Source organism: Eubalaena glacialis, chromosome 10 (genome assembly GCF_028564815.1).
Source record: "Eubalaena glacialis isolate mEubGla1 chromosome 10, mEubGla1.1.hap2.+ XY, whole genome shotgun sequence".
Lineage (NCBI taxonomy): Eukaryota > Metazoa > Chordata > Mammalia > Artiodactyla > Balaenidae > Eubalaena > Eubalaena glacialis.
The window spans coordinates 1,761,638-1,787,527 of NC_083725.1; the positions used below are offsets into that span (position 1 = coordinate 1,761,638).

The 25,890-nt window shown below is 45.2% G+C and overlaps 1 protein-coding gene across 2 annotated transcripts in view; it reads left to right on the forward strand.

Moving 5' to 3' along the window:
- The first annotated feature begins 556 nt into the window (after positions 1-556).
- OPCML (opioid binding protein/cell adhesion molecule like) overlaps positions 557-25,890 on the forward strand; it is a 504,424-nt gene continuing 479,090 nt past the window's right edge. For both annotated transcript variants that reach the window (XM_061202232.1, XM_061202233.1), the window contains exon 1: positions 557-947. In XM_061202232.1, coding sequence (XP_061058215.1) covers positions 781-947 — 167 coding nt within the window. In that variant the 5' untranslated portion in view covers positions 557-780. The remainder of the gene's footprint in view (positions 948-25,890) is intronic.

The window sequence follows — 25,890 nt, forward strand, 5'->3', positions numbered from 1 at the left end:
TCCCCGCGCCCCGCGCCGCGTCCCCGGAGAGGCGGGCGCGGCGTCCGCCAGCTCCCCGTGGGCCCCGAGCCTGCGCCGCCGGCGCTCCGCGGGCCGGGCTGGCCGCCAGTCGCCGCGCGAGCTGCGGCGAGGACGCCAGGCACCCACCGCACAGGAGGATCCTCGGGCTCGGCGGCGGCGGCGGCGGCGGCGGCGGGTCCCCGCGGTGGAACTTTTTACCGCCTTTGCGTTCCAGATTGGAGACTCGCGCTGGTTTCTAAATACAACCGTACATATGTGTGATCTAATAAAACATTCTCTCCTCGCCTTGAAGCGGCAGCTTTTTATGACGTCTCCTTTATGTCAGAGACACTTGCCTGGCTTCTTTGGGTTATAAACTTTTGATGCCAGACCTCGGCAGGACGTGCCTAACTGAATGTTAAAGTAGCATCTCGGAGAGAGGCAGAGAAAGAGCAATCCGTGACCTTCATCCCTGCCCCTTCCTCCTTCCTCTCCCTTCCCGGCCGCCTCCCTCCTCCCCAGGGGAGCGTCGAGAAAGCTCTTTTTGGATGCAGGAGGGGGCATCTGGTTCTGCCAGGCTGGAAAGCCGAGGCAGGATTTGAGGAAGAATCATTAGAGTCGGGAGAGCCTGGACTCCGCTTCTGCTTCCCCCTCTCTGCTGCTGGCTGGTTCCAGCCCTTTCCTCCCTCCCCACGCGGCTGCCTGAGACCCGCCGGTGTGCGGGGCGGGGGACGAGGACCGAGCGGCTGCCGGAGTTCTGGGAAGTTGTGGCCGTCGAGGATGGGGGTCTGTGGGTACCTGTTCCTGCCCTGGAAGTGCCTCGTGGTCGTGTCTCTCAGGCTGCTGTTCCTTGTACCCACAGGAGTGCCCGTGCGCAGCGGAGATGCCACCTTCCCCAAAGCGATGGACAACGTGACGGTCCGGCAGGGGGAGAGCGCCACCCTCAGGTAGGGAGCTGTACTTCGGCGGGGGCCTGAGCCCCTCGGATGTGATTCCGTGGGAAGGGGCGAGCGAGAGAACCGGAGACTTGCGTGGGGGATTGGAGCGTGGGAGAGGGCCTTTTGCAGGCCCAAGAGGTGCCCACTTGGCGTTCTGTGGCAGCTAGCACCCATTCTCCTGGACAGCTTTGTCATTTGCTGTGGCTTTTCTGGTTCCGGGTCTTAGGAGTGAGCCCTGAGTCCATGCTTGGGGCTCCATGTATCTGCGAGGCCATGACGTGGCTAGACTCACTTTTGCCTTGGCCCCGGGATGAGAGCCCGGGCATTGAAATATACTGGGGGTTTAGCCCGAGATCACTGGTACCCTGGCGGCCGTCTTACAGCCCAGAAGGTATGTGATGAGGCAGGGTAGTCCGCCCAATGGGCTGGCTGGTCTCTGTCAGAGCGGTACCTGAAATTTCAGGCTCTGGAATTGCTGTTGCTGGGCCGCGTGGCCCTTTATGAGTTTGCTTAAGAGGCAGCCATCCTTGCCAGCCCCGTGTGGTGCTCTGGGGGCCCCTATTATAAATTATGAGGGCAGTTTTATCTTTGCAGGCTCAGGCCAGGGAGAGGAAACATGCAGCTTTTATGCAACAACACTCCTGTGTGAAAAGCACAATACCAAAGCTTTTTGTTTTGCCTGAATGAGTTACAGAGCATCACTTACATGCTCCAGGCAGAGGGGTGGAGCTTCTTGGAATATGAACCTCTGGGGACCAGGCCTGCTGCAGCAGAGACTTTAATAAAAATGCAGCCACGACTTTCCACCAGCTCAGCAGATATCATCTTTTATCCCTTTAATGAGGCAGTTCTGGTCCTCGGAGACCGATTCAGGGACATCCCAGCTGAACTCTGCTCACCGTGTACACAGGGTGAATGCATTTGCCCTGTCTGTGACTTTGATGGTTACGGTGGAAATAAAACATCGTGCCCCAGATTCTGCAACCAAGAAGCCTGGCTTCTCCAAGGAATGCATGAGGGTGGGGCTGCCTTCCTGTTCTTCCCTTGACTTCCTTGGTTGAACCCTCTCCATCTGGACAAGCCTCTCCCCGGGGAAGGAAAGAAAGGCCTCCTGCCTCCTGCTCTTCCTACCTAAGCCCAGGCATTGGGGTTAATTCTTGCCACTTTGGATGGTCCTCAGTTGAGTCTTCTTTTGAGCTCGAGGGCAAGTCCTAGAACTCTGTCTGCTGGTGCATGGGGGCCCCAGGAGGAGAGAGAAAAAAGAGGATGGAGACAGACCTCCTCTCTAGACAGCAGGAGGGAAACCCTCTGGGCATGTGGGCACCCCTCAGCCGGTCCCAGACTAGAGGGAGTGTAACATGCCTACTTCCTTGCCTTAGAGAAATCCTGGGGGTCCATGCCCTGAGAGGCACGTGTGCAGCAGGCCAGTCTGCTCAAAGAGAGGAGTAGCAGCGGGGCTACAGTGCGTGTTAACTAAGGAAATGTGGGGAAATGGTGGTAGGTGTGAAGGGATTTTGATGCTGCCACGCACCTCTCTTCATCCTCCAAACTATTACCAGGGACAGAGAGGCCCAGCATTGAATAAGGCCTCAGTGCGGAACTTTCCAGAATCCTCTGTCCTCTTCTTGCGTCTGAAAGTTAAACCAGAAACTTAAAAACTGGAGCTTTCTGCTGTTGGGATGCAATAAGACAGTTCCACCAGCAGAGGGCCAGCTTTGATCTGCTTTTTTTTTTATTAGCTGCTGGCCTGTTTTCATGATCTTCAGTTCTAATGTTTAGCAGCTGGGCTTCATAATGGGAATGGGAATAAAAAAGGGAAAGCTGAATAGTTGCTTTTTTGTGCTTTGTGGAGAAAAAAAAAAAAGCCTTACGTATTTGAGTATAACTGTTATCTGTTACCTGATGGCATGCTTTATTTTTTAAAAAGTAAGCGCATCTTATGTTGATTTTGCCTCTCAACTTCTGTATAATTTGCCCTGAAATAGAGAAATTCAGTGCATTGTTCCCATTTGAATCCTTCTTTATCCTCTTTCTTTTACCTCTCATGTTCTTCTCTTTTATTACGTTTTCCTTTGTTTTTATCAGATATCTCCATTTTATATATTTTTGTATGCTGTTCATTCTCACCTTTCTGTCTTTGCTTTCATCACTTAATTCTTACTATTTCCTGATTTTTAAGGTTCTGGTTTCACTACTATCACAGTGTTTCTTAAAATAACATAAATAGCTCCTGCAGATCTCTGGGGGTCTCCATCTCTCCCCTTCTGTTTTCTGTGCTCCTTTGGTTTCTTGGCTCCACAGCTGTGTGCCCGTCTCAATGAAAACCTTGTTTGTCAGGACTCAGAGGGGGCGTCCGCTGCTTCCCGTCTCTGGAAGTCCATGACCTCAACCCCCGATAGATGTATCATTTTAGGTTGTTTTTTTGCTTCTAAAAATTGTAATTCTTAACAGTGGCCACTCTTTAGTCTCCTGAAAGGTATACCTTTGGGCATTCAGTGTTTGGGAATTTAGTGTTCTGAATGCATCAAATGTTCAGAAGGCATTGAAAAAATTGAATGATCCCCAGGCTCATCAGCCACAGAAGGTCTTTTCAAATGTGGCTGCCCTGGATCCAGGTATCCCAAGCCTGTTTCTAAATCTTGAATGAAGTCACATAGGAGGCCAAAGACCAACTAGGAGAAGGAAAAGAATTGAGAAAGCTGGGTCCTCCTTTGAAATTCACAGTGAGACGGTTGCCCGGCTTAGAGAAGGATGATCTCCTTCCTTGGAGGCATGATTTGTGGTGCTAGGTCTTTGATTGCATTGAGGGATGCTAGGAAGTGAGGTGCCAGAGACAACACTGAAGTTTTGAATGTGGATGAAACTCATTTTATGTAAATGAGGCAATATTATCTTCCTCATAACTACTTCACAGGACTACTTGAAAAGTAAAAATAATTACGTGACTCTGGAATTATTTGCCTTCTTGGAAGAGAGATGATATGGAAAATGAAGGTGATATTCACAGTGTCTGAATTATAGCTCCTGTGAATCGGATTTGAATTCATTATTATAAATGGGCCCTCTTGGCCAGAATCATTTCATGACAATTATCTGCTGTTGGGTTAAAAATGTTCTGTGCCTTGCCATTAGATTAGATATGACAAGTATCTAGAAGTCCTGTGTCTGAATCATTGCCCACGTCAGGAAAGGAGCCCAGAATGTTCATTGTGGTCAGCTGGTGTCTATTAGGCTATTTCAGTTACACGACGATCATCGGATGTGTTTTCTTCCTGGACCTCAATCTTCTCTAAATGGGCTTTGGTTCCTCAGTGGGACCACATCATGCGTGTCCACGAGCATTCTGAGGGGGGTGCAGTAGGGTGGAGGTGAGAGTTGTTGCTCTAATTGTTCCACTAAATGGGAAAAGTTTCCACCAGCAACCTGGGTGGGGTTTTTTTTTTTCTTTTGATTTTTTTTAGTATGGCAGGATAATCAGTTTTGCCGATCCAGGTTTGCTGATCTGGGATTATGCTTAGGAACTGTCTTCTAAAATACCCTTGCATTTTCATTTGGAATTCTGAGCTAATCCCTTTGGAACCAAGTATTTGAGGGTTAACTACTGCCAAGGAAGAAGCTGAGTAGCAGGATGTTGCCAAAGCCCCTGGGGCGGTCGGGCTCCCAGGGACTGCGTCCTGTCATGTGCCTGCGTGTTTTCCTGTCTTTTGCACTCACCGCCAGCTTTCCTTTTTGTGTAAATTAGAAAATTCAGACTAGCCGCCAGGTTATTCCAAACAAGGCCACAGCATGCGCATTTCAGCATTTAAGTTGCCTAACCTGAATACGGACTTGCATTAGTGCAAAGGCTTCGCTCTTGGCCTGGGAAGATGGAGACACGGACACCGAGCCAAGTGCAAGTCCTTGCGGGGCCCCTCCAGCTGCACTGCTAACCCGGGCTGCCCTGGAGTTACCTGAGATGCTTTTTAGACGTTCCACAGTCAGGATCCCAGACCAATGAAAGCAAAATGTCTGGAGTTGGGCATAGGTGTGGGCATATTAAAGATCTCTTCCACTATTTCTCATGCTAAGAACCACTGCCCCAGAGCCCTTTCCTGACCCAGAGCATCTGAGCAAGGCTGGTCTCCAGTGGCCCTGCCCACACTTACGTGTCCCCTACATGCGTGCGTGGACCTTACCACTCACGGCTGCCGTAGTGCCCGAGAAAGAACAGCGGGCTCAGGGGCCTGGATACTCACCTGGGTTTGATTCTTACTCCATCCCTCACTGGCTACATGATTTTGAGCACTTCACTTCCTCAGTGTACACTTGGAAACAGTATCTGCTCTGTCTGTGGCATCTGGGAGATGGAGTGGATGGCATTATTCTGCTGGCTATAAAGCAAAACACACGTGCAGGTTGTTACAGGAGCCAAAGAGAACCCCAGTGACAACCCGTAATACTCTCCATTCTTTCCAGTTTCCTTTCTCGTCCCCACTCGCCCTGCCCCCATACAGACCTTTAGAATTCTTAGTCCTTTCCCAGTTCCATTCAGCATCCCGCTTCCTGCTCTGGTCAGGATTCACCCTCATCTGAGTCCCAGTAACCCCTGCTGTAGATCTTTGTTCTGACGGGTGCACACTGGACTTGTGACCTATGAGAGGGCGTGGCTGGCCTGTGAGAGTCGGGGGGTCAGCGGCCACGTCCTAGGCATTGGGTACAGACATCGTCCTGCCTACTGAGGATTCAAATAATAAGTCTTGGCTGAACGCTCTAATCCATCAAAAAGGGGCTCAGTCTCTTATAATGGAGTTACCTCTGCAGTGATGAAGTGCTTACAGCTACAGGGTTTCATTTTCTTCAAAATATGGTGCCGGGCATTCAGGTAGGTGGTCAGTTAGAGCCCTTGGAGGCCTGAGGGACTTGAATTCTGCGGAAATCACTTGTCACGGGGAACAGTTGAGTCCACCAGCGGTCCCCATCTGATCTGAAACCATGCGGAAGGTTTCACCATCCCTGAGGGCAAGGCAGGAGTGGGGCGGCAGAGCCAAGGGAGTCTTCTTAGCAGCAGCAGAGTAATGGACTTGGAAGTGAGGGCATTCCTGCGGAGACCTGCCTTCTGCAGACGAGAGGAGACACAGAGCAAGGACGGAGTGGGGCAGACCGGCAGGTGGGCGCGTCCCGGATTGGGAACGGCGGGGGTCAGCAGGCCTGACTGGCTCGGCTGACACTGTCAAGTCACTGATTGGTAGGAATGTGTTTGCCTCCCTGGCACACATGCCACACGCCACGTGCCAGAGCCAGGGATGGGAGGAGGAGTTTTAAAGCAGTCAGGATACATGCTCAGTGACTTTCCGCATTGCTCTAGACCAGCGGTCCCCAACCTTTTTGGCACCAGGGACCAGTTTCGTGGAAGACAGTTATTCCACAGACTGGGGTGGGGGGGGGATGGTTTCGGGATGATTCCAGCGCCTTACATGTATTGTGCACTTTATTTCTATTATTATTACATTGTAATATATAATGAGATAATGATACAACTCGCCATACATACTGCTGACAGGAGGCGGAGCCCAGGCGATAATGCAAGCGATGCGGAGCGGCTGTGGATACAGATGAAGCTTCCCTCGCTCGCCCGCCCGCCGCTCACCTCCTGCCGTGCGGCCCGGTTCCTAACGGGCCATGGACCGGTACCTGTCTGTGGTCTGGGGGTTGGGGACCCCTGCTCTAGACAGCTTAGCGGCTCTTATGTAAGCCCTCTTGTTCATTTTTTGGCCTTTAAGCACATTTGGCCCTTGGGTTGAGTTTAGTCCTGTCATTCTAAAAAGGGGCCGCGCCCTTGGTCTTCCTGCTGTGCTCACCGTACAGCCGCCTCTGGCGGCGTGTGTGTGGGGATTGGGATGAGCAGGGCTGAGCAGCGTGTGTCCCAGACCTGATGGGGTCCAGCGGTGAGATGCAGCGGGCAGGAGGGGCCACCTCGGTCCCACGTGACCTTCCCACGGGAGGACTTTTAACGTTATTATTAATGGGAAGCGTCTTCACGGTCCTGAGGTGAGAAGAGGGAATTATGGAGTGACACGCTTAGGGCTGGCAGAAATGTGCGTTGCCTGTTAAGTTAGGAACTAAGTGTTAACCTTTCTTTATTATTTTTTTTTTTCTTTCAATCTGCTCAAGACAGCCCCAGACTATTTCAGGTTCATTCATTTATTTATTATTTTCCCTGCAGGAAGATGCTTTTGCGTCTTGGGTCCAGATGTTGGGTCCAGATGAGTTGGGGAGGAAGGTGGCATGGCTGTGGGGGGAGGCTGCCCGCTACGTCCCTCCCCACCCCCCAGCAATGACACCTTCCTGGAACTTCTGGTACCACCTGGTGCATCCTTTTTAAGGTGTGAAAACTGAAGTTGTGATGTTTCGGCAGCTCAGCACTTACCCTGCCTCCATCTGTGTGCCATTTCCTTGGTAGAGAAGGTTAGAGAAAGGAGGTGTTTGAGCCTGGTGCCACTTTTCCTACAGGATCACACCACAGACCCTTCAGTAAAATCTGTGGGGCGGCGGGATTGGGGCGGAGGTTTAAACACATAAACTCTATTATCCGTGATTGACTATGTGTCAGGTGCCAGGACAGTTACTTATTGTTTCATGTAATTTTCAGAATATTATGATCCTGTCAGGGAGGAGGAAGACATTTTCTTCTACCCTTCTAGGGTCTTCTGGCTGGTCTAAGAATTAAATTTAAATGAGACAGATGAACAGGATGAAATCAAACAAAAGTTTAATAACATGTATATATGGAAGAGACCCAGGAGAACTGAATAACTCAACAAAATGGCCAAAACCTTCACCCTAAATACCATCTTCAGCTGAAGAGAAAAGAGGGTGTTGGGGGTAGAGGTTTGGGACTTCTAAGTGGAGGAAGGCACTTCACATGGAGATGGAAAAGCAAATGTTTGGTAAATAAATGTTTGCTGGGCCAGGCAGAGATTGACACAGAATGGGCTCTGATCTCTGGGAGTTTCCCCACCACACCTGGCAGACATCTATTGTGATGCTCTATTCCTGTAACAGGCCCTCTATCTATAGATTCTTCAGGCAGTTTGGCAGAATGGCAGAGTTTCTTCCTGAGTCTTTTGGGCCTTGACAGTTTTCAGCTTGACATAATCCACATGCCAGAAACATTGTGGGGTGGCGAATTTTGTTCCCGTTTGATCCCCAATTAATAGACTAGGAGACTGAGGTTTAGAAAGTTAAGATGCTTGCCTTTTGGTCACACGGTCATTATGTGTCAGAGTCTGCATTTGTTCTTAGAATGCTTGTTTTTCTTCTTCTGAGTTTTATAGTACCCCCTCCCAGATAGAGAGAACAGAGAAAGTTTCCATAAGCTGCAAGCAGAAAAAACAAACGCCCCTTCTCTGTTCCTGGGACCTGTATTTGAGCAGAGGTCAGGAAATCCGCATTGGGTTGAGGGCTGTAGCTGTCTGCTGTCCTGCCCTGAGCAGTGCTTCACTCCCCTCACCTGCACGCCAGCAAATGCTGCTCTGTCTCCTGGGGCCGGAAATCATGCACCTGCGAACCTCGAACAAAGTGAAGCCTCAGGAGGGTCCCGCCCACCGTGTGCGCTGTCGGAAGATCATAGTGCCCCTAGCTTTGACCCTGTCCTAAATGCTGCGCCCTCCGGGTGTGTACGTGACCTCTCACAGCACGTGCAGTATCTCCAAGGACCCCGCAGACAAGACAAAGCCAGCAGGTAAATGATGACAAGGACACCAGTGCCAGAACGTTTCTCCGAGAACTGTGAGGAATCGAGTGATCCGCGTGGAAGGATGGAAAGATGAGAAGCCACGTTTTTAAATCCTAAAATGCAAGTCGTTTCGTAATCCCCTCTCCCCATCTTTATGCTCATATTTTAGTTTAAACTGTCAAGCGTGTGGCAACAGCGGGCACAGACCCTCTTGCTCACCTTGCGGTTGACTCATACTCTACAGGAAGCTGCCTGACCCCTTGTGGCTTCCTCTTCCCTGGAGATGGTACATTTTGCTTAAATCAAAGATATGCTGAAGGACTTGACCTGGCTTCCGTAAGAGTGCTGATCAATACAATGTTTAAAACTTAGTTTTGAATGTTAAACATTTCCACTGGGTCTGAAGATTTATGGCATCTCGATTAATCAAGTTTCCATTGCATAATAGAAATACAGCATGTTTTAAGTGGTTGTTAAGTTTTCTGGCTAGCCTACAGAAGGTAACTTAACTCATAATTACCCAAAATACTATAGACCAGCAATGAAGAATAATAGAAAACAATGTTGTTGTAGAAGTAATTACGCAAAAGAGGGGAAAAAAACGAATACTATAATTTTCTATTTATCGCGAATGCCGGTGCTAAAGAAAAGTAGGCATAATTACAGGAAGATAATATGGAAACATTTTCCCAAAGACATTTCTGAGTACTTTCAAAAGTTTTGGAGTTTGTATTATTGTTTCTGTTGTTGCCAAATTTAATTTTAAGATGCAGAGCTTCCCTTTTATTTGATTTAAGTGTGCATTTGCCTCCTCGCTAATGATTCAGGATAGTTTCATAAGTATTAATAAAGCAAGGAAGACAGATCAAGGAAACGAAAGACAAAAATGGAAAGAAAAGAGGAGAGAGACTTTCCCAAGGTGTCAGGAAGAGTTGAAGGAAGACAAAGGCTCTGCACAGGTGAGGACAAAGTAGCCTAAGGTGGCGTTCCTGACTCCAAGGTAGAGGAAGGAGAGGGGGAAGGAAGTGGCCGTGTCCCACCTGCCAGGCTCTGCTGTGCAAATGTCTCCACCCCTGACTGTCTGGATCACGGGGCCACACACGCACAGGCTTGCAGCGTCCATCCTAAGGCAAGACACAAGCAGCTTAGGGCCCAGGTTCTCTCTTGCTGCTGGAACTGGGCTCTTTCTGACCCTTGGTTCCCACCTTCCCTGCAGCTGGAGACCCGCTTCTTGTCACTGAGCCCTGGTCCATGTCCTGCTCCTCTGTGTTGCCCCTACCCCAGGCCCTGGGTGATCAGGAGTCCCACCTTGTTCTGTAAGAGCCTCTTCTCCAAGAGCCCAGCTCCACCCTTTACCCCACTCCTCTCGGCCTCTGGGTTCAGGAACTTCCCAGAGCTTACTCTTTGCCTGCCCCCCAGCGTGTCCCTTTAGGAGACCACCTCATGTGCAGGCAGCAGGTGAGGGCTCAGCCAAGTCACACTTGCTCTTCTGCTGGTAAACCATTTATTCTTCGTCATTAGGTATATGGGTTGCCCTGTCAGATATCGTCCACCTTGACTGGGACTGATGACAACTGATGCCGTCACAACATAGGGATTCTTGCTTGCTGTTTGGAACTCACCACGATGGATTAAAAAAAAAAGCCAGCATGTGTTTCACAAGGAAATGTGTCAGTCAGGTGTGTTATTGGAGAGGCCATGCTCACGTTCACATACGTGACCGTAAGGCACCTGTGTAGGAGGAGGGAATAATGGGATTCATATTTGTGCTGTCCTGTGCTTTCTAGGCCATCCCTAAAAATACCCCCTCCCTGCTGTTGTTTGTACTGCTTCCATGCCTTTTGTTAAATGTATTAATGTATTAATACCCTCTCCTTATGTTAAATGTATTAATACCCTCTCTCCATCTAACACGTGGTGGGCGCTCCACGTTTGTTGAAAAGATGGATATGTGTCCTTTATCTCTATCTCTCTGTGTGTCCCCCTCTTTCTCTCTCACACACACAAACACACACATACACACGCACACACACCCCTGCTTTTTCTAATGAAGATATTCTCATTTTTAAGAATATCCATTTTTAAGCAATTGGGAAGCCACTGACATTACAGCCAGAGATTCTGGCATTTGAGTCCTAGTTGAGATAATGATCTCTCCCTAGATAGTTGGTATTTAACTTGTCCTGTCTCCTCCTGCTTATTATAATTGCAGTATTTGTGAATTTCACACTATTCTTAAAGCCACTGTCAGGAGATGCTGAGCAGTTACAAGGGAGGTATACCAGCCTCCTCCCTTTTTATTAAGGTTACAAAACAGAGGATGGCATATTCTGGAAGTACATCTGCAAACTCTAGGGAATGGAAGCAAATCAATGAGAGCAGTCTTCTAAAATTGCAGAGGGCATCTCAGGATGAAGGGATTTGTGGACTCATTTCCTTGGCCATGTGAAATGTGGTGGTTTCTGTGATGAGCCCTCACTGTGAGGTCCTTGAATACATCTTGGGAGCATGTATCATGCTGTACGTGTGCGGTGGGAACAGTTTACAGGATCCTCTTGATTATATGCTTAGTTTACAATTGGCTATTCAATGGATGCTTAGTGAAATGTAGGATGAAGTATAACCCCTGTCAAGGGGTTAAGACACAGACTTTGCAGTCAAGAAGACTCTGTTCAAATCCCAGCTCTGGTACTTACTGGCTGAATGTGGTCGGACAAGTGACCAAGTTTCTCTAAGCCTCAATTTCCTGATTTTAAAAAAAAGGGTTGGGATGCTATATGCTCAGTTCGCTGGGTTGTTGGGGAGGAATACATGGCATCAAGTTTGTAAGAGCTTAAAGTCCGATGTAGCAAGTTCATGATAAACATTAGCATGAATGTTTTTAAAAATGTAAGTTACTGAATTCACAATTTAAACAACCAGCTTTTATTGACTTCTCTATGCCAAGCCCTGTTCTAAGTGGCGTGGAAATTATAAAGTTGAATTAATCCCAGAGTCTCCTCTTTAAACACTCACATCTAGTGAATATATTAGCAGAATAAATAGCCCATAGATCAGGAAGTGGGGGAGAAAGGAGAGAGAGGGAGAAGAGGGAGGAGGGGAGGAGGGAATTTACATAGAATGCACTATATTCTGTGTCCACTTAGACAGACTTGGGCATTCGCATTCAACCATGTAACCACCACTCTAAAAGGTATAGAATATTTTTTATCACCCTCAAAGAGTTCCTCTCTTTTTTTGTGGTCAAATGTGCATGACATGAAATTTACCATTTTAACCACTTTTAAGTATACAGTTCTGTGCCATTAAATACATTCACATTACGTGCAGCAGCCGTCCGTCTCCAGACCCTTTTTCATTTTTCTAAACTGAAACTCTGTTCCTATTAAACACCAACACCCCATTCTCCCCCTCCCCATTGCCTCTGGCAGCCACCATTCTACTTTCTGTCTCTATGAATTTGACTGCACTAGAGACCTCATATACGTGGGATCATACAGTATTTGTCCTTTCATGGCTGCCCTATTTCACTTAGCTTAATGTCTTCAAGGTTCATCAGTGTAGCATGTGTCAGGATTTCCTTCCTTCTTAAGGCTGAAACATATTCCACTGTAAGTTTATACCACCATTTATTCGTTTATTTGTCAATGGACGCTTGGGTTGCTACTATGAATAACGCTGCTATGAACATGGATGTACAAATATCTGTTCAAGTCCCTGCTTTCAATTCTTTTGGTATATTCCCAGAAATGGGATTTTATATACCTAGAAATGGATCATGTGGTAATTCTGTATAATTTTGAGGAACCACCATACCATTTTCCATAGTGGCTGCACCATTTTACATCCCCTTCAGCAATGCATAAGGGTTCCAATTTTTCTACATCCTTGCCAACACTTGTTATTTTCAATTTTTTTTATAATAGCCATATTAATGGATGTGAAGTGTTTTATCTCATTGTGGTTTTGATTTGCATTTTCCTAATGATTAGTGATGTGCTTTAATGCCCGTTTATGTATGTTCTTTAGAGAAATGTCTATTCAATTGATTGTCCATATTTAATCAGGTTGTTAGTCTTTTGTGTTGTTGTTGAGTTATAAGAATTCTTGATATATTCTGACTATTAATATTTTATTAGATATGATAGCTTTTCCCCTATTTTTTCTTTGAAGAGTTTTATGTTTTAACCCTTACATTTAGATCTTTGTTCCTTTTTTTTTTTTAAGGTTTATTTATTGATTGATTGATTGCTATGTTGGGTCTTCGTTTCTGTGCTAGGGCTTTCTCTAGTTGCAGCAAGTGGGGGCCACTCTTCATCGCGGTGTGCGGGCCTCTCACTATTGTGGCCTCTCTTGTTGCAGAGCACAGGCTCCAGACGCGCAGGCTCAGTAGTTGTGGCTCACGGGCCTAGTTGCTCCGCGGCATGTGGGATCTTCCCAGACCAGGGCTCGAACCCGTGTCCCCTGCATTAGCAGGCAGATTCTCAACCACTGCGTCACCAGGGAAGCCCCTTTGTTCCTTTTTGAGTTAGTTTTTGTATATGGTGTAAGGAAAGAGTCCAAGTTAATTTTATTGCATGTGGATATGCAGTTTTCCCAGCACCGTTTGTTGAAAAGATTATCTTTTCCTCATTGGGCTTCTCACTCCTTTTGAAATTCTTTTGAACATATATACCTGGTTTATTTCTGTGAGCTCTATTCTATTCCATTGGTCTATGTCTGTCTTTATGCCAGGACCATACTGTTTTGATTATTGCAGCTTTATAGTAGGTTTTGAAATCAGGAGTGTGAGACTTTTTACTTTATTTTTCAAGATTGTTTTAGCTATTTGGGATCCCTTGAGATTTCATATGCATTTTAGGATGAATTTTTCTATTTCTGCAAAAAAAAATCACTGGAGTGTTAATAAGGATTGCACTGAAGGTGTAGATAGCTTAAAGTAATATTGACAGCTTAATAATGTTAAGTCTTTCAGTCCATCAACATGGCATGTCTTTCCATTAATTTTTGTCTTTAATTTCTTTCAGAAACATTTTGTAGTTTCCAGTGTACAAGTCTTTCACCTTGTTTAAGTTTATTCCTAGTATTTTTAATGTTATTATAAATTGAATTGCCTCTTAATTTCCTTTTTGGATTGTTCATTGCTAGTGCACAGAAATACAACTGATTTTTATGTGTTGATTTTTTATTCTATAATTTTGCTGAATTCATTTATTAGTTCTAACAATTTCTTGTGGAATCTTTAGGATTTCTTGAATTTAATATTATGTCATATGCAAACAGAGATGATTTTACTTCTTCCTTTCCAATTTGGATACCTTTTAGATGTTTTTTTTGCCTAATTACCCTGGCTAGGACTTCTAGTACTGTATAAATAGGAGTGATGAAAGCAGGCATCCTTGCCTTGTTCCTGACATTAGAAAGAAATATTTAGTTTTTCAACATTGAGTATGATATTAGATATGGGTATTTCATATATGGCCTTTATTACAGTGATGTAGTTTGCTTCTATTCATAGTTTATTGAGTTTTTATCACAAAAGGGTGTTGAATTTTGTCAAATGCTTTTTCTCCATCAATTAACTAATTTTTTAAAAAAATTTCATCCTGCTAATATGGTATATTCATTGATTGATTTTTATGTATTCAACCATCCTTGTATTCCAGTAATACATTCCACTTGTTTATGCTATATAATCTTTTAATATCGTGTTGAATTCAGTTTGTTAGTACAGTTGACCCTTAAACAACACAGGTTTGAATGCACAAGTCTACTTATATGTGGATTTTTTTTCAATAGTAAATGCTACAGTTACGACATGATTTTTTGTGGGTGGTTGAATCCACAGATGCAAAACCGCAGGTACAGAGGAATCAAACCTTACATGTGGAGGGCTGACTATAAATTATATGCATATTTTCAGCTTCACAGAGGGTCAGCACCCTTAACCCCCTGTTGTTCAAGAGTCAACTGTATATCCTTGAGGGTTGTTGCCTCAATGGTCCTAAGGGATATTGTGTGTAGTTTCCTTTTCTTGTGGTGTCTTTCTCTGGCTTTGCTATTAGGATAATGCTGGCTTCATAGAATGAGTTTAGAAGTGTTCCCAGCTCTCCAATTTTTTTGAAAGGGTTTGAGGATGACTGTTGTTAATTCTTTAAATGCTTGGTAGAATTCATTAGTGAAGCCAGCTGCTCTTGGGCTTTTCATTGTTGGAAGATTTTTGATTACTGATTCAATCTCCTTACTAGTTATATATCTGTTTCAGATTTGCTGTTTCTTCATGATTTAGTTTAAATAGGTTGTGTTTTTCTAGGAATTTATCTCTTTTACCTTGATTATCCAATTTACTTACATACTATTGTTCATAGTACTCTCTTACAATCTTTTCAATTTCTGTAGGTCCCTTCTTTCATTTTTATTTTGAGTCTTCTTTCTTTTTTCTTTTTCTTTTGTTCTTAGTAAACCTAGCTAAAGGTTTGTTAATTTTATTAATTTGTTCTAAACACTAACTTTTGGTTTTGTTGATTTTATTTTTTTCTATTTTCAATATCATTGATCTCTGCTCTAATCTTTATTATTTTCTTCCTTCTGTTGATTTTGTGTCTGGTTTCAATAGAGGTCCAGGCTACTGCTGCCCCAAACTGTACTGTGCTGCAGGTGGGTGGAGTAAAAATACCATGAAATTTATTGTCATTTTAAATGATGCTTTTTTTTTTTTTGGATTGGGCATTTGCTCAGGTTCTGTGATCTTTGATTGATTTACAGAGCCCCTGTAAAGTTATTATTTTCAGTTTCTAGTTGTTTGTTAAGTGTTTCTGTGGGTAAACAAAGGCTTTGAGCCTCCTAGGCTGTCATCTTGCTGACATTTCTGCTGTGCCCTCTTGAAGTCAAGCCTCCAGCCCTAGGCAGACATCTGTCTCCTTTCTGACACCATAGATTAGTTTTGTTTGTTCTATAATTTCATATAAATGGAATAATACCTTATTGCAGAGTACTTCTTTATAGATGACTTTTTTTTCTTCAGGATAATGTATTTGAGATATATGCATGTCATTTCTTGTAGTTCATTCCTTTTGATTGCTCTGTAGTATTCCATTTTATGGATATACCACAGTTTCTTTTCCCATTTATTTGTTGATGGATATTAAGATAGTTTCTCGTTTAATGAATATTTGAGTATAAGTCTTGATAAGGAAATGTATTTTCATTTTTTTAGGAAATACCTAGGAATGGAACTATTGAGTCACATGATATGTGTAGGTTTAACGTTAATGACACAGCCAGACCATTTTCCGGCGTTATTATACCAATTTACATCCCTACCAATGACGTCTCAGAGCTCCAGCAGCTCCACAGTCCCAACATTTGTCTTTGTAGGTCTTTTTAGTTTTTTGTTTTGTTTTTGTTTTTGTTTTTTGCCATTTTAGTGTGTATATGAAGTAGTGTATATTGTGAAATTTTAATTTGCATTTCTGTGGGGATTAATTAACATTCAGCATCTTTTCATTTTTAAAATTTTTTTTTTTTTTTACATTAGCCAGTTATACATCTTCCCTCAGACCATGGGTGATGGATGTGTTTATCCATCCCTTTATTCAACAACTGTTTATTGGACACTATATGCCATGTGCTATTTTCCCGGGAGTGATATAGAAGCAGGTTTACAGTGGTGAGCAAAAGAGACCAAGCCTCTGACATCGTAGAGCTTACATTTCAAGGCAGAAAGACAAATATCAAACATGATAAGCATGTTAAGGTAGGATATAACATCATATCATGATGTGTGCTTTGAAGAATGATAAAGTAAATAAATGAATCCAGACAGACAGGTGGCTCTGTTTCTCCTTACTGTGGTTGAGAACTGCTTGTATGATGAAGTGGCATTTGAGCAGAAAACTGATTACAAAGTGCAGGAGTGATCCAGGCAAATGTCTGGGGGAAGAGTTCCAGGGAAAGGGAACAGTGAGGGCAGAGGGGAAGCATGTGCTTGACACATCCCAGGAACAGTAAGGAGGGGCTGCAGCAGAGAAAGCAAGAGAATGGGGGTAAAGGACAAGAGAGTCATGGATTGAGATTCAGGTTTCTGGTCCAACACATAAGGAGCTTGGAATATCAGTCTCCTCCCAGAAGAAAAGCTGAACAAACTGAAAATCAACAGTGCTTCTTCCATCCATCAGAGAATTGAGACCACAAGCTAAACCACCAGCCTGAAGACTGGAGGCAGGTGAATACAAAGAATCACAGTTTATTGTGAGCACAAACCACAGCCATCATCAGACTCTGCTGGCAACATTTAAATGGAAATTGATCCCTAGAGATGGAGTGTGGACTAACTTGATAAATAAGTCCAGATGGCCGAGCCTTGGGGGTTGGGGGGCTCACGCTTCTGTGTTTCACGTCCAGGAGCCCTAGCAGATTCTCAGGATGAAAATATGAGAACTGGCAGGAGGAGGTAACCATTCTGAGATATACCAGAGCATTCTCCTCTGTTTAACAGAAGGCTGCCCTCAAGGAAAGTATTTTACCAGAGTCAAACCACGGTGGGTTTTGCTGGAGCCTGAACTGCTGGGGCAAGTGAAATGCCCAGCTTCAGCCTCCTTTAGCTGAAAAGCATGAAACACAGTTTGAAGAGAAACTGAGAATCAGAATCAGACTCAGATATGGCAGGAATCTGGAATTATCAGACCAGAAATTTAAAATAACTATGATTCATATGCTAAGAGCTTTAATGGATAAAAGGGACAACATGCCAGAACAGATGGGTAATGTAAGCGTAGAAATGGAAATTCTAAGAGAAAATACAAAAAGAAATGCTACAAAAATTGTTACAGAAATGAAGAATGACTTTGATGTGTTCATTAGTAGAGTGGACACAGCTGAGAAAAGAATCACTGAGCTTGATGATATGTCAATGCAAACTTCCCAAACTGAAAAGGCAAAGAGAAAAAAGACTGGGAAAAGAAAAGAACAGAATATTCAAGAACTATGGGGAAATTATAAAGGTATAATGCACATGTAATGGGAATTACCAGAAGGAAGAGAGAGAAAGGAAGATAAAAAAACAATTGAAACAATAATGACAGAAATTCTCAACATTGTCAGGCACCAAACCACAGAACCAGAAGGCTTACAGATTCCCAAGAAGGATAAATACCCAAATGACTACACCTAGGCATGTGATATTCAAATGAGGAAATCCAAAGGCAAAGATCGTTGAAAGAAGCTGGGGTGGGTTGGGAGAGAGGAACAAGGATAAGAATTATACAGACTTCAGATATCATGCAAGCAAGAAGACAGTGGAATGAAATAGTTACTCCAACCACCAGTCTTTACAGGTATAGCTGACTCTTTGGTACGCAGTTGATTTGTTCACTATTGCACTCTCTCTCTCTCTCTCTCTCTCTCTCACTCACACACACACTTATTTTCAATTGGATGTTAGTTCCTTGAGAGCAGGAATAGGATTTCAATTTAATTGTCTCAAGTACCTCCTGTGACACTCTACAAACAGAGCATGTTAATAAATTCTGCTTGACAGGAGGCAGGTAGATTGCATCTGTCTCTCTGTCCTCATCTCCTTCCTGAGTGTAGATGCAATCAGACATTTATATATCTGTGATCATAGCAAAGGTGACAGTGATAATGAACACAAGCAACTTTTATTTGTGTAGTGATTTGCAATTTGCTCTTTCTCCTCCTGAGAAGTTCTTTTCCAACCTCTTTGTACACATGGCAGGTCTTATGTATCTTCCAGGCCCCACTCCAATGTTACTTCCTCTATCAATCTTTCCCAGTTTTCCTTGGTCCCATTTATCTTAATAGTTTCCAAGCTTGGCAAACCTGGCTGGGGATCATAGTTAGCCAGGAAGATTGTTTAGAATACAGATTCCTGTTCCCAGCCACAGACATACAGAGTTAAGATGCTGAGACATACACTCAAGAATCTGATTCTCATGCAACCAAAACTAGTTCTTTGCCCCATTCTTTGGAAATATTGCATCTGATATTTGCACATGTTTCCTGCAAAACATGCAGAGGGAGTAAACTGGCCCTCTCCCTATTCTCCCATCACTGCTACATCACTAACTGTAACACAGTCTGTCAAGTTCCCTAATAGGGTTTACGTGGATCTCCATTCACAGGACTTAAGTTTCAAGGAGGCAGTGAAAATATTTCATTCATCTCTGTATCTCTAATTCTGAATACAACCTAATTTTTTGCCTTAGTTTTCTTGGTTGTTGTTGTTAAGACTTATAAAAACCCACTCAAACTATTGAACAAAGAAGTAGGCTGTGTTATAAGGACCATGGAACCCAAGAGGAGTGGAGAGGTTGGCTTCTGTAAGGAGGGGAACTAGGCATCCACTCTTGTCATCTGCCTCTTTCCATGTGGCCACATGGTCTTTTATTCTAAAAGTAGGAACCTTTCCAGCACATCTGCTTTCTTTGTCTTTTTACCAATCAGCTCTCTCCATTTCCACAGGGTATAAGAGCCATCCTGGGTCTTCTGAGCTCACTGGTTCTCAGCTCAAGCTAGTTCCCACAGATTTTTTCAATCGCTGTTTCCCATTTCCAAATTTATTTCTAGGAGATAAATATGAGTGTCCCACTTGGGTTGAATGTCTACCCCTAGTCCAATCAAGCCATGGTTGGGAGGAAAAATCATGTATCAGATAGGATGCTTTTAGTTCCAAGTAATAAAACACAACAGTAAAAGTGATGTAAACAGTGGTAACATTTATAGTCTCACTTAATGAGCATGCTAGAGGGATGCAGTTTCAGGGTTGGTTTCCATCAATGAAAGTGCTGAGATCATCACCTGTCATGGCTGCAGCAGCTCCAGACATCAAATCCTCATACAACAAAATCTAAAAGTAGTCATTAAGGGCTGGTGGGTGTCTCTTTTGAAAATATTTTCCAGAAGCTCTCTTACAGCGATTTCCCTGTTGTGTATTGTCCAGGATTGCATTATATGCCCAGTCTCTGGATGGAAGAGTGGGCTTAGAAAGTGGGTTTCTGGCTTTTTTAGCCCCTCTAGTGGGAGGCAGGCTCCATCAGCAACGTCCTGGTGGGCAGTTGCTATTGGGTTGACAAATAGTAATGTACACAGTACCCATGGAATAAACATGGCTTCCTGATGTGGCTGGAGGGATGGTGGAGGTGGAGTGGTCAGAATTCTCAGAGAATAGTAGGTGTGGCCTGAGCAGGTCCCCCAGGTGCTTTCTACAGAAGTTAACCCATGTGGATTAAAGAGTCAAACCAGACAGTGTGTGTCTGATTTGCTCGCTGTGGTCGTCCAGCCTGATAAGAAGGAAAGCACCTTGAAAGGAGCTGACTTTATATGAACACTCATGATGTCTGAATCCGTCCCTGCTTAAAAAACAAAAGCCAAAAGGAGTGTGAGGATGAGAAACAGGAAGAGTCAAACAAAGGAAGTTTAAACAGCTCCACACACTAGAGTCCGGAAGGAAAACAGCCTCGGTGGAAGGAGATGGGGGAAAGGAAAGAGTGATAGAGAGAGAGAACCAGGTCACAGTGAGAAGAAAACCTCCGGGAAAACAATAAACAGCGGGAAGCTTCTGGAGCTGAAGGGGTCAGAGCAGTAACTTCTTAGATCAAGCCAGGCTGGACCAGGAGCCCAGCTGGAGGATAGGAGGGAAGGGTGCTGGGAGGAGATGGCAGAGATTAATGAGGATGGGCCACGCGAGGCTCCCCTCTCTTTCGAGGTCAGTTATTTATTTATTTTGTAACGGAACCGAACAAATTCTAAAACCGGATAAATCCAATTACCCGTGTTTTGCCTTCAGGGAGTGCGAAAGATTAATGGTGGTATTTTGGCAGTGGCATAAAAAGAAATAGGTGGTAATAACAAGGAGGCTCATAAAAGGAGCTGCATCCCAGAAAGGCCCAGCTCGCAGGTAGCTCTGCCCTGGGCCAGGCTGCTGCCTGCGCTGGGGCCCTGCTTGCAGCCTCCAGGTTTGGAGGGAGTGGGATGGACCCCGGAGACCTCCCTCCTCCTCCTCCCCGACCAGTCCTGGAACCAAGGGAGCCGAGCGGGAGCGCAGACCCACCTTAGCCCGGCTCCTTTTCACGCTGTCTCTCTTTCTCCTTTGAACAACTTGGATTGCTTACATTTTAGAATTAACAAAGCATTTCCCCAAGAGCTACTCCATGGATCTGCATACAGCTCCTGGGGGAGGGGTTTGACAGTGATTATTTTCTCCCGTTTCCATACAAGGAGCCTGAATTGGGGGGGAGGTCCTGTAACCACTTCTCCTGACAGCATCTTTGGTCCTGTGCTCTTTTCTGTGCTGCTGGTAGGATAACCATTTTTTTTTAAAGATTTTTTTTTTTTTTGATGTGGACCATTTTTAAAGTCTTTTTGTTGAATTTGTTACAGCGTTGCTTCTGTTCTGTGCCTTGATTTTCTGGCCCCGAGGCATGGGGGGATCCCAGCTCCCCAACCAGGGATCAAACCCACACCCCCTGCACTGGAAGGGGAAGTCCCAACCACTGGACCTCCAGGGACGTCCCCTAGGATAACCATTTTTGTAAACATGAACTTGGGAACAATAATGCATCTTGTGCACTTGCTGCAAACCTGCCAGGAGCCTGGTTGCAGCTGGTGTCTGGGTGCAGTGACTCCTGCATATGGGAGGTGGGGCAGTCCAACTGCTGTGGTCTCGGCTTGTGTCTGCAGTTTTGTCTCCTTAAGTTTCATTGTATGAAACTCCTGATGTCTTCCCAGAATAGATTTTGGCTTGTGAAATGTTTCTTCCAAAACGCTTTGTTTGATATTCACACATTTGGCTTTTTTTAAAAATGTAATTATTTTTATTGAGGTATGATTCACATACCATAAAATTCACCCTTTAAAAGTGTACAATTCAGTCGTTTTAGTATATTCACGGGGTTGTGTAGCCGTTACTACTATATAATCCAGAACATTTGCATCCCCCCCCAAAACGTCATGCCCGTTAGCATCCTCCCCACGCCCTCCACCAGCCCCCAGCAGGTCCAGTCTACAATCTGTCTCCGTGAATCTGCCCATTCTGGACATTTCACATACATGGGTTCATTCAATACACATGCTCCGCTTTTAACTTCTCCTTTACTTATTTTCTCTCGCTCCCTCACTCCCTTCCTCATTCATTCCAGAATCATCTTTTGAGCTTTTGTCTTTTGTTAGGAACTGTGGGTGGAGATGAGTGAGCTTTTAAAAGCTTGGACTTTTGAAACGGGGGAGATAGAAGCAAGCAGTTCAGCGCGTCCTGTCCTCGTGTCCTCTGAAAAGGTGCGTGTATTGTCAGGCTCTACTGGATTCTGTGAGTTCTGTCCGAGCAGTGTCTTCATGCCCAGGGCCAGCCTATACCCTGTGGAGACTTACTTTGTTGAAGCAGCTTCTTGCCCTGGGACTCAGCACTGCTTCCCATAATTGCAGCCCAGCCCTGACACTGCTCCCCAGTGCCAGAGAAGCAGACTCTGCTTAGAACCCTCACGCTCACCTCTGAGACCGCTGGTTCCCACACTTTAGCCAGTATCAGGATCATCCAGAGGGTTTTTTGTTTTGTTTTAATTTATTTTACTCAAGTATAGTTGAGTTACAATGTTGTGTTAATTTCTGCTGTACAGCAAAGTGATTGTTATACATATATATATTCTTTTTCATATTCTTTTCCACGATGGTTCATCACACGATATTGAATATGGTTCCCCGTGCTCTACAGTAGGACCTTGTTGTTTATTCATTCTCTATATAATAGCTTACATCTGCCAACACCAACCTCCCACTCCATCCCTCCCCCTTGGCAACCACAAGTCTGTTCTCTATGTCTGTGAGTCTGTTTCTGTTTCGTAAGTAGGTTCATTTGTGTCATATTTTAGATTCCACGTGTAAGTGATATCTTATGGTATTTGTCTTTCTCTTTCTGACTTACTTCACTTAGTACGATAATCTCTAGGTCCATCCATGTTGCTGCAAATGGCATTATTTCATTCTTTTATGGCTGAGTAATATTCCACTGTATATATGTACCACATCTTCTTTATCCATTCATCTGCTGATGGACATTAAGGTTGCTTCCATGTCTTAGCTATTGTGAATAGTGCTGCTATGAACATTGGGGTGCATGTATGTTTTTGAATTAGAGTTTTGTCCAAATATATGCCCAGGAGTGGGATTGCTGGATCATATGGTAACTCTATTTTCAGTTTTTTGAGGAACCTCCATACTGTTCTCCACAATGGCTGCACCAATTTACATTCCCACCAACAGTGTAGGAGGGTTCCTTTTTTTCCACACCAGAGGGTTTGTTAAAACATATTCCTGGGCCTCATTCCAGAGTTTCTGATTCAGTAGGTGTGGGGAGAGGTCCGAGAATTTGCACTTCTTACAGGTTCCCTGGTGGCGCTGATGATGTCACACTCTGATAATCCGGTCCTAGAACAGTCCTTTTCCTTGTTGGTCTCTGTCCTGGTAGCCTGGCTAGTAAATTAATCCCTCCAGGGCTAAGGCTGTTCTTTCCTCTTGCTCATCTCTTACCAAGGACCCACACCATGCAGTTAAATCCAGGCTCAAGGCTTAAGGCTCTAAGTCCTACCTGCCAGCTTATAGTCTCAAACATTGCCTACTTCTCGGTTTTGTGGTCTTCCCCTGTGCCAGCTACATCAACTCCGAGGTACTGAGTTGTGCCACTGTCCACGTCTACCGAGTCTGTCTATTGTGCATCTTACCGACCTCACCATCACGAACCTCACCATCACCATCATCATCACCAACATCACCACCACCACCATCAGCAACATCATCACCAACATCACCACCACCATCATCAGCCACATCATCACCAACATCACCACCACCATCATCAGCAACATCATCACCAACATCACCACCACCATCATCAGCCACATCATCACCAACATCACCACCACCACCATCATCACCAACATCACCACCACCACCACCACCAGCAGCCACATCATCGCCAACATCACCACCACCATCGTCAGCCACATCATCACCAACATCACCACCACCACCATCATCACCAACATCACCACCACCACCACCAGCAGCCACATCATCACCAACATCACCACCACCATCGTCAGCCACATCATCACCAACATCACCACCACCACCATCAGCCACATCATCACCAACATCACCACCACCACCATCAGCAACATCATCACCAACATCACCACCACCATCATCAGCCACATCATCACCAACATCACCACCACCATCATCAGCAACATCATCACCAACATCACCACCACCATCATCAGCCACATCATCACCAACATCACCACCACCACCACCATCACCAACATCACCACCACCACCACCACCAGCAGCCACATCATCGCCAACATCACCACCACCATCATCAGCAACATCATCACCAACATCACCACCACCATCATCAGCAACATCATCACCAACATCACCACCACCATCATCAGCCACATCATCACCAACATCACCACCACCATCATCAGCAACATCATCACCAACATCACCACCACCATCATCAGCAACATCATCACCAACATCACCACCACCATCATCAGCCACATCATCACCAACATCACCGCCACCACCATCATCACCAACATCACCACCACCACCACCACCAGCAGCCACATCATCGCCAACATCACCACCACCACCATCAGCAACATCATCACCAACATCACCACCACCATCATCAGCCACATCATCACCAACATCACCGCCACCACCACCACCAGCAGCCACATCATCGCCAACATCACCACCACCATCGTCAGCCACATCATCACCAACATCACCACCACCATCATCATCACCAACATCACCACCACCACCACCAGCAGCCACATCATCACCAACATCACCACCACCATCGTCAGCCACATCATCACCAACATCACCACCACCACCATCAGCCACATCATCACCAACATCACCACCACCACCATCAGCAACATCATCACCAACATCACCACCACCATCATCAGCCACATCATCACCAACATCACCACCACCACCATCAGCCACATCATCACCAACATCACCACCACCACCATCAGCAACATCATCACCAACATCACCACCACCATCATCAGCAACATCATCACCAACATCACCACCACCATCATCAGCCACATCATCACCAACATCACCGCCACCACCACCAGCAGCCACATCATCACCAACATCACCACCACCATCGTCAGCCACATCATCACCAACATCACCACCACCACCATCAGCCACATCATCACCAACATCACCACCACCACCATCATCACCAGCATCATCACCGTCACCACCACCACCACCACACAAAACCTGCTCAGTGTGGCAGAGGTTGACGAGAGTAGCCTTGTTCTCCTGCATGGTAAGGCAGTTAGATGGGTCCAGGGCAGAGAGGTAAGCTCTTCACTCACATTCCAGGGAAGGATTATGGCTAACCCAGTCCCAGGTACCATGGCAACACGAAAATCCACAGCTTCTAGACTTAGAAGGTGTTTAGAGGAAACCAGGCCTCTCACAACACTGATGGTGATTTTGTTCTTTCCCACACTCCCCTGGAAGCAGCTCCCCCCTCTGGACTCCATCAGTTGTGATGTTCTTGGTCCAGGCTTACCTGCAGGGGCAGAAAGATGCTCCTTGGTAGCACAGAGAGGAAGGAGAAGTCAGGCTGAGCAGGGAGACATGCTAATTACCCTGTAGTTAACCAGCAGCACACATGTCTGAGGCCCAGCCTTAAACTTTCCTTGATAGTTATTAATTAACAGAGAGAATAATAACTGTCTTATTAAATCAGCAGTGATAAAACAGGTCTGAGCTGCTACTGAATGCTAATTGTCAGTTGATGACTCCACACAGTTTCCAAGGGTAAGCAGCACGTTCCAGGTATAATACAGCATTTCCACTCCATGCCATGATGTTAAATCCTCGTTATGGTGTCTTAATAATCAGTTGGACGTCAGTGTACAATATTTGTCTAATTAACTCCACGTCGGCACTCGGGAGCCAGACTTGCTGGCCACAGATGATGGATTGGTTATGGTACCTTAGACTTGACTATGGAGGTGGGAGTACATTCTCTGTGCACTGGGGACCCATTTCCAGAGTCCAGGGTCAGCAAAACAACTCCGGGGCCTGATGTGCAGCTCGCATCACATTTACAATAAGATATAAGTGAGAAGAGTAACGCTGCCTTAGTCACAATCCAATTTCCCA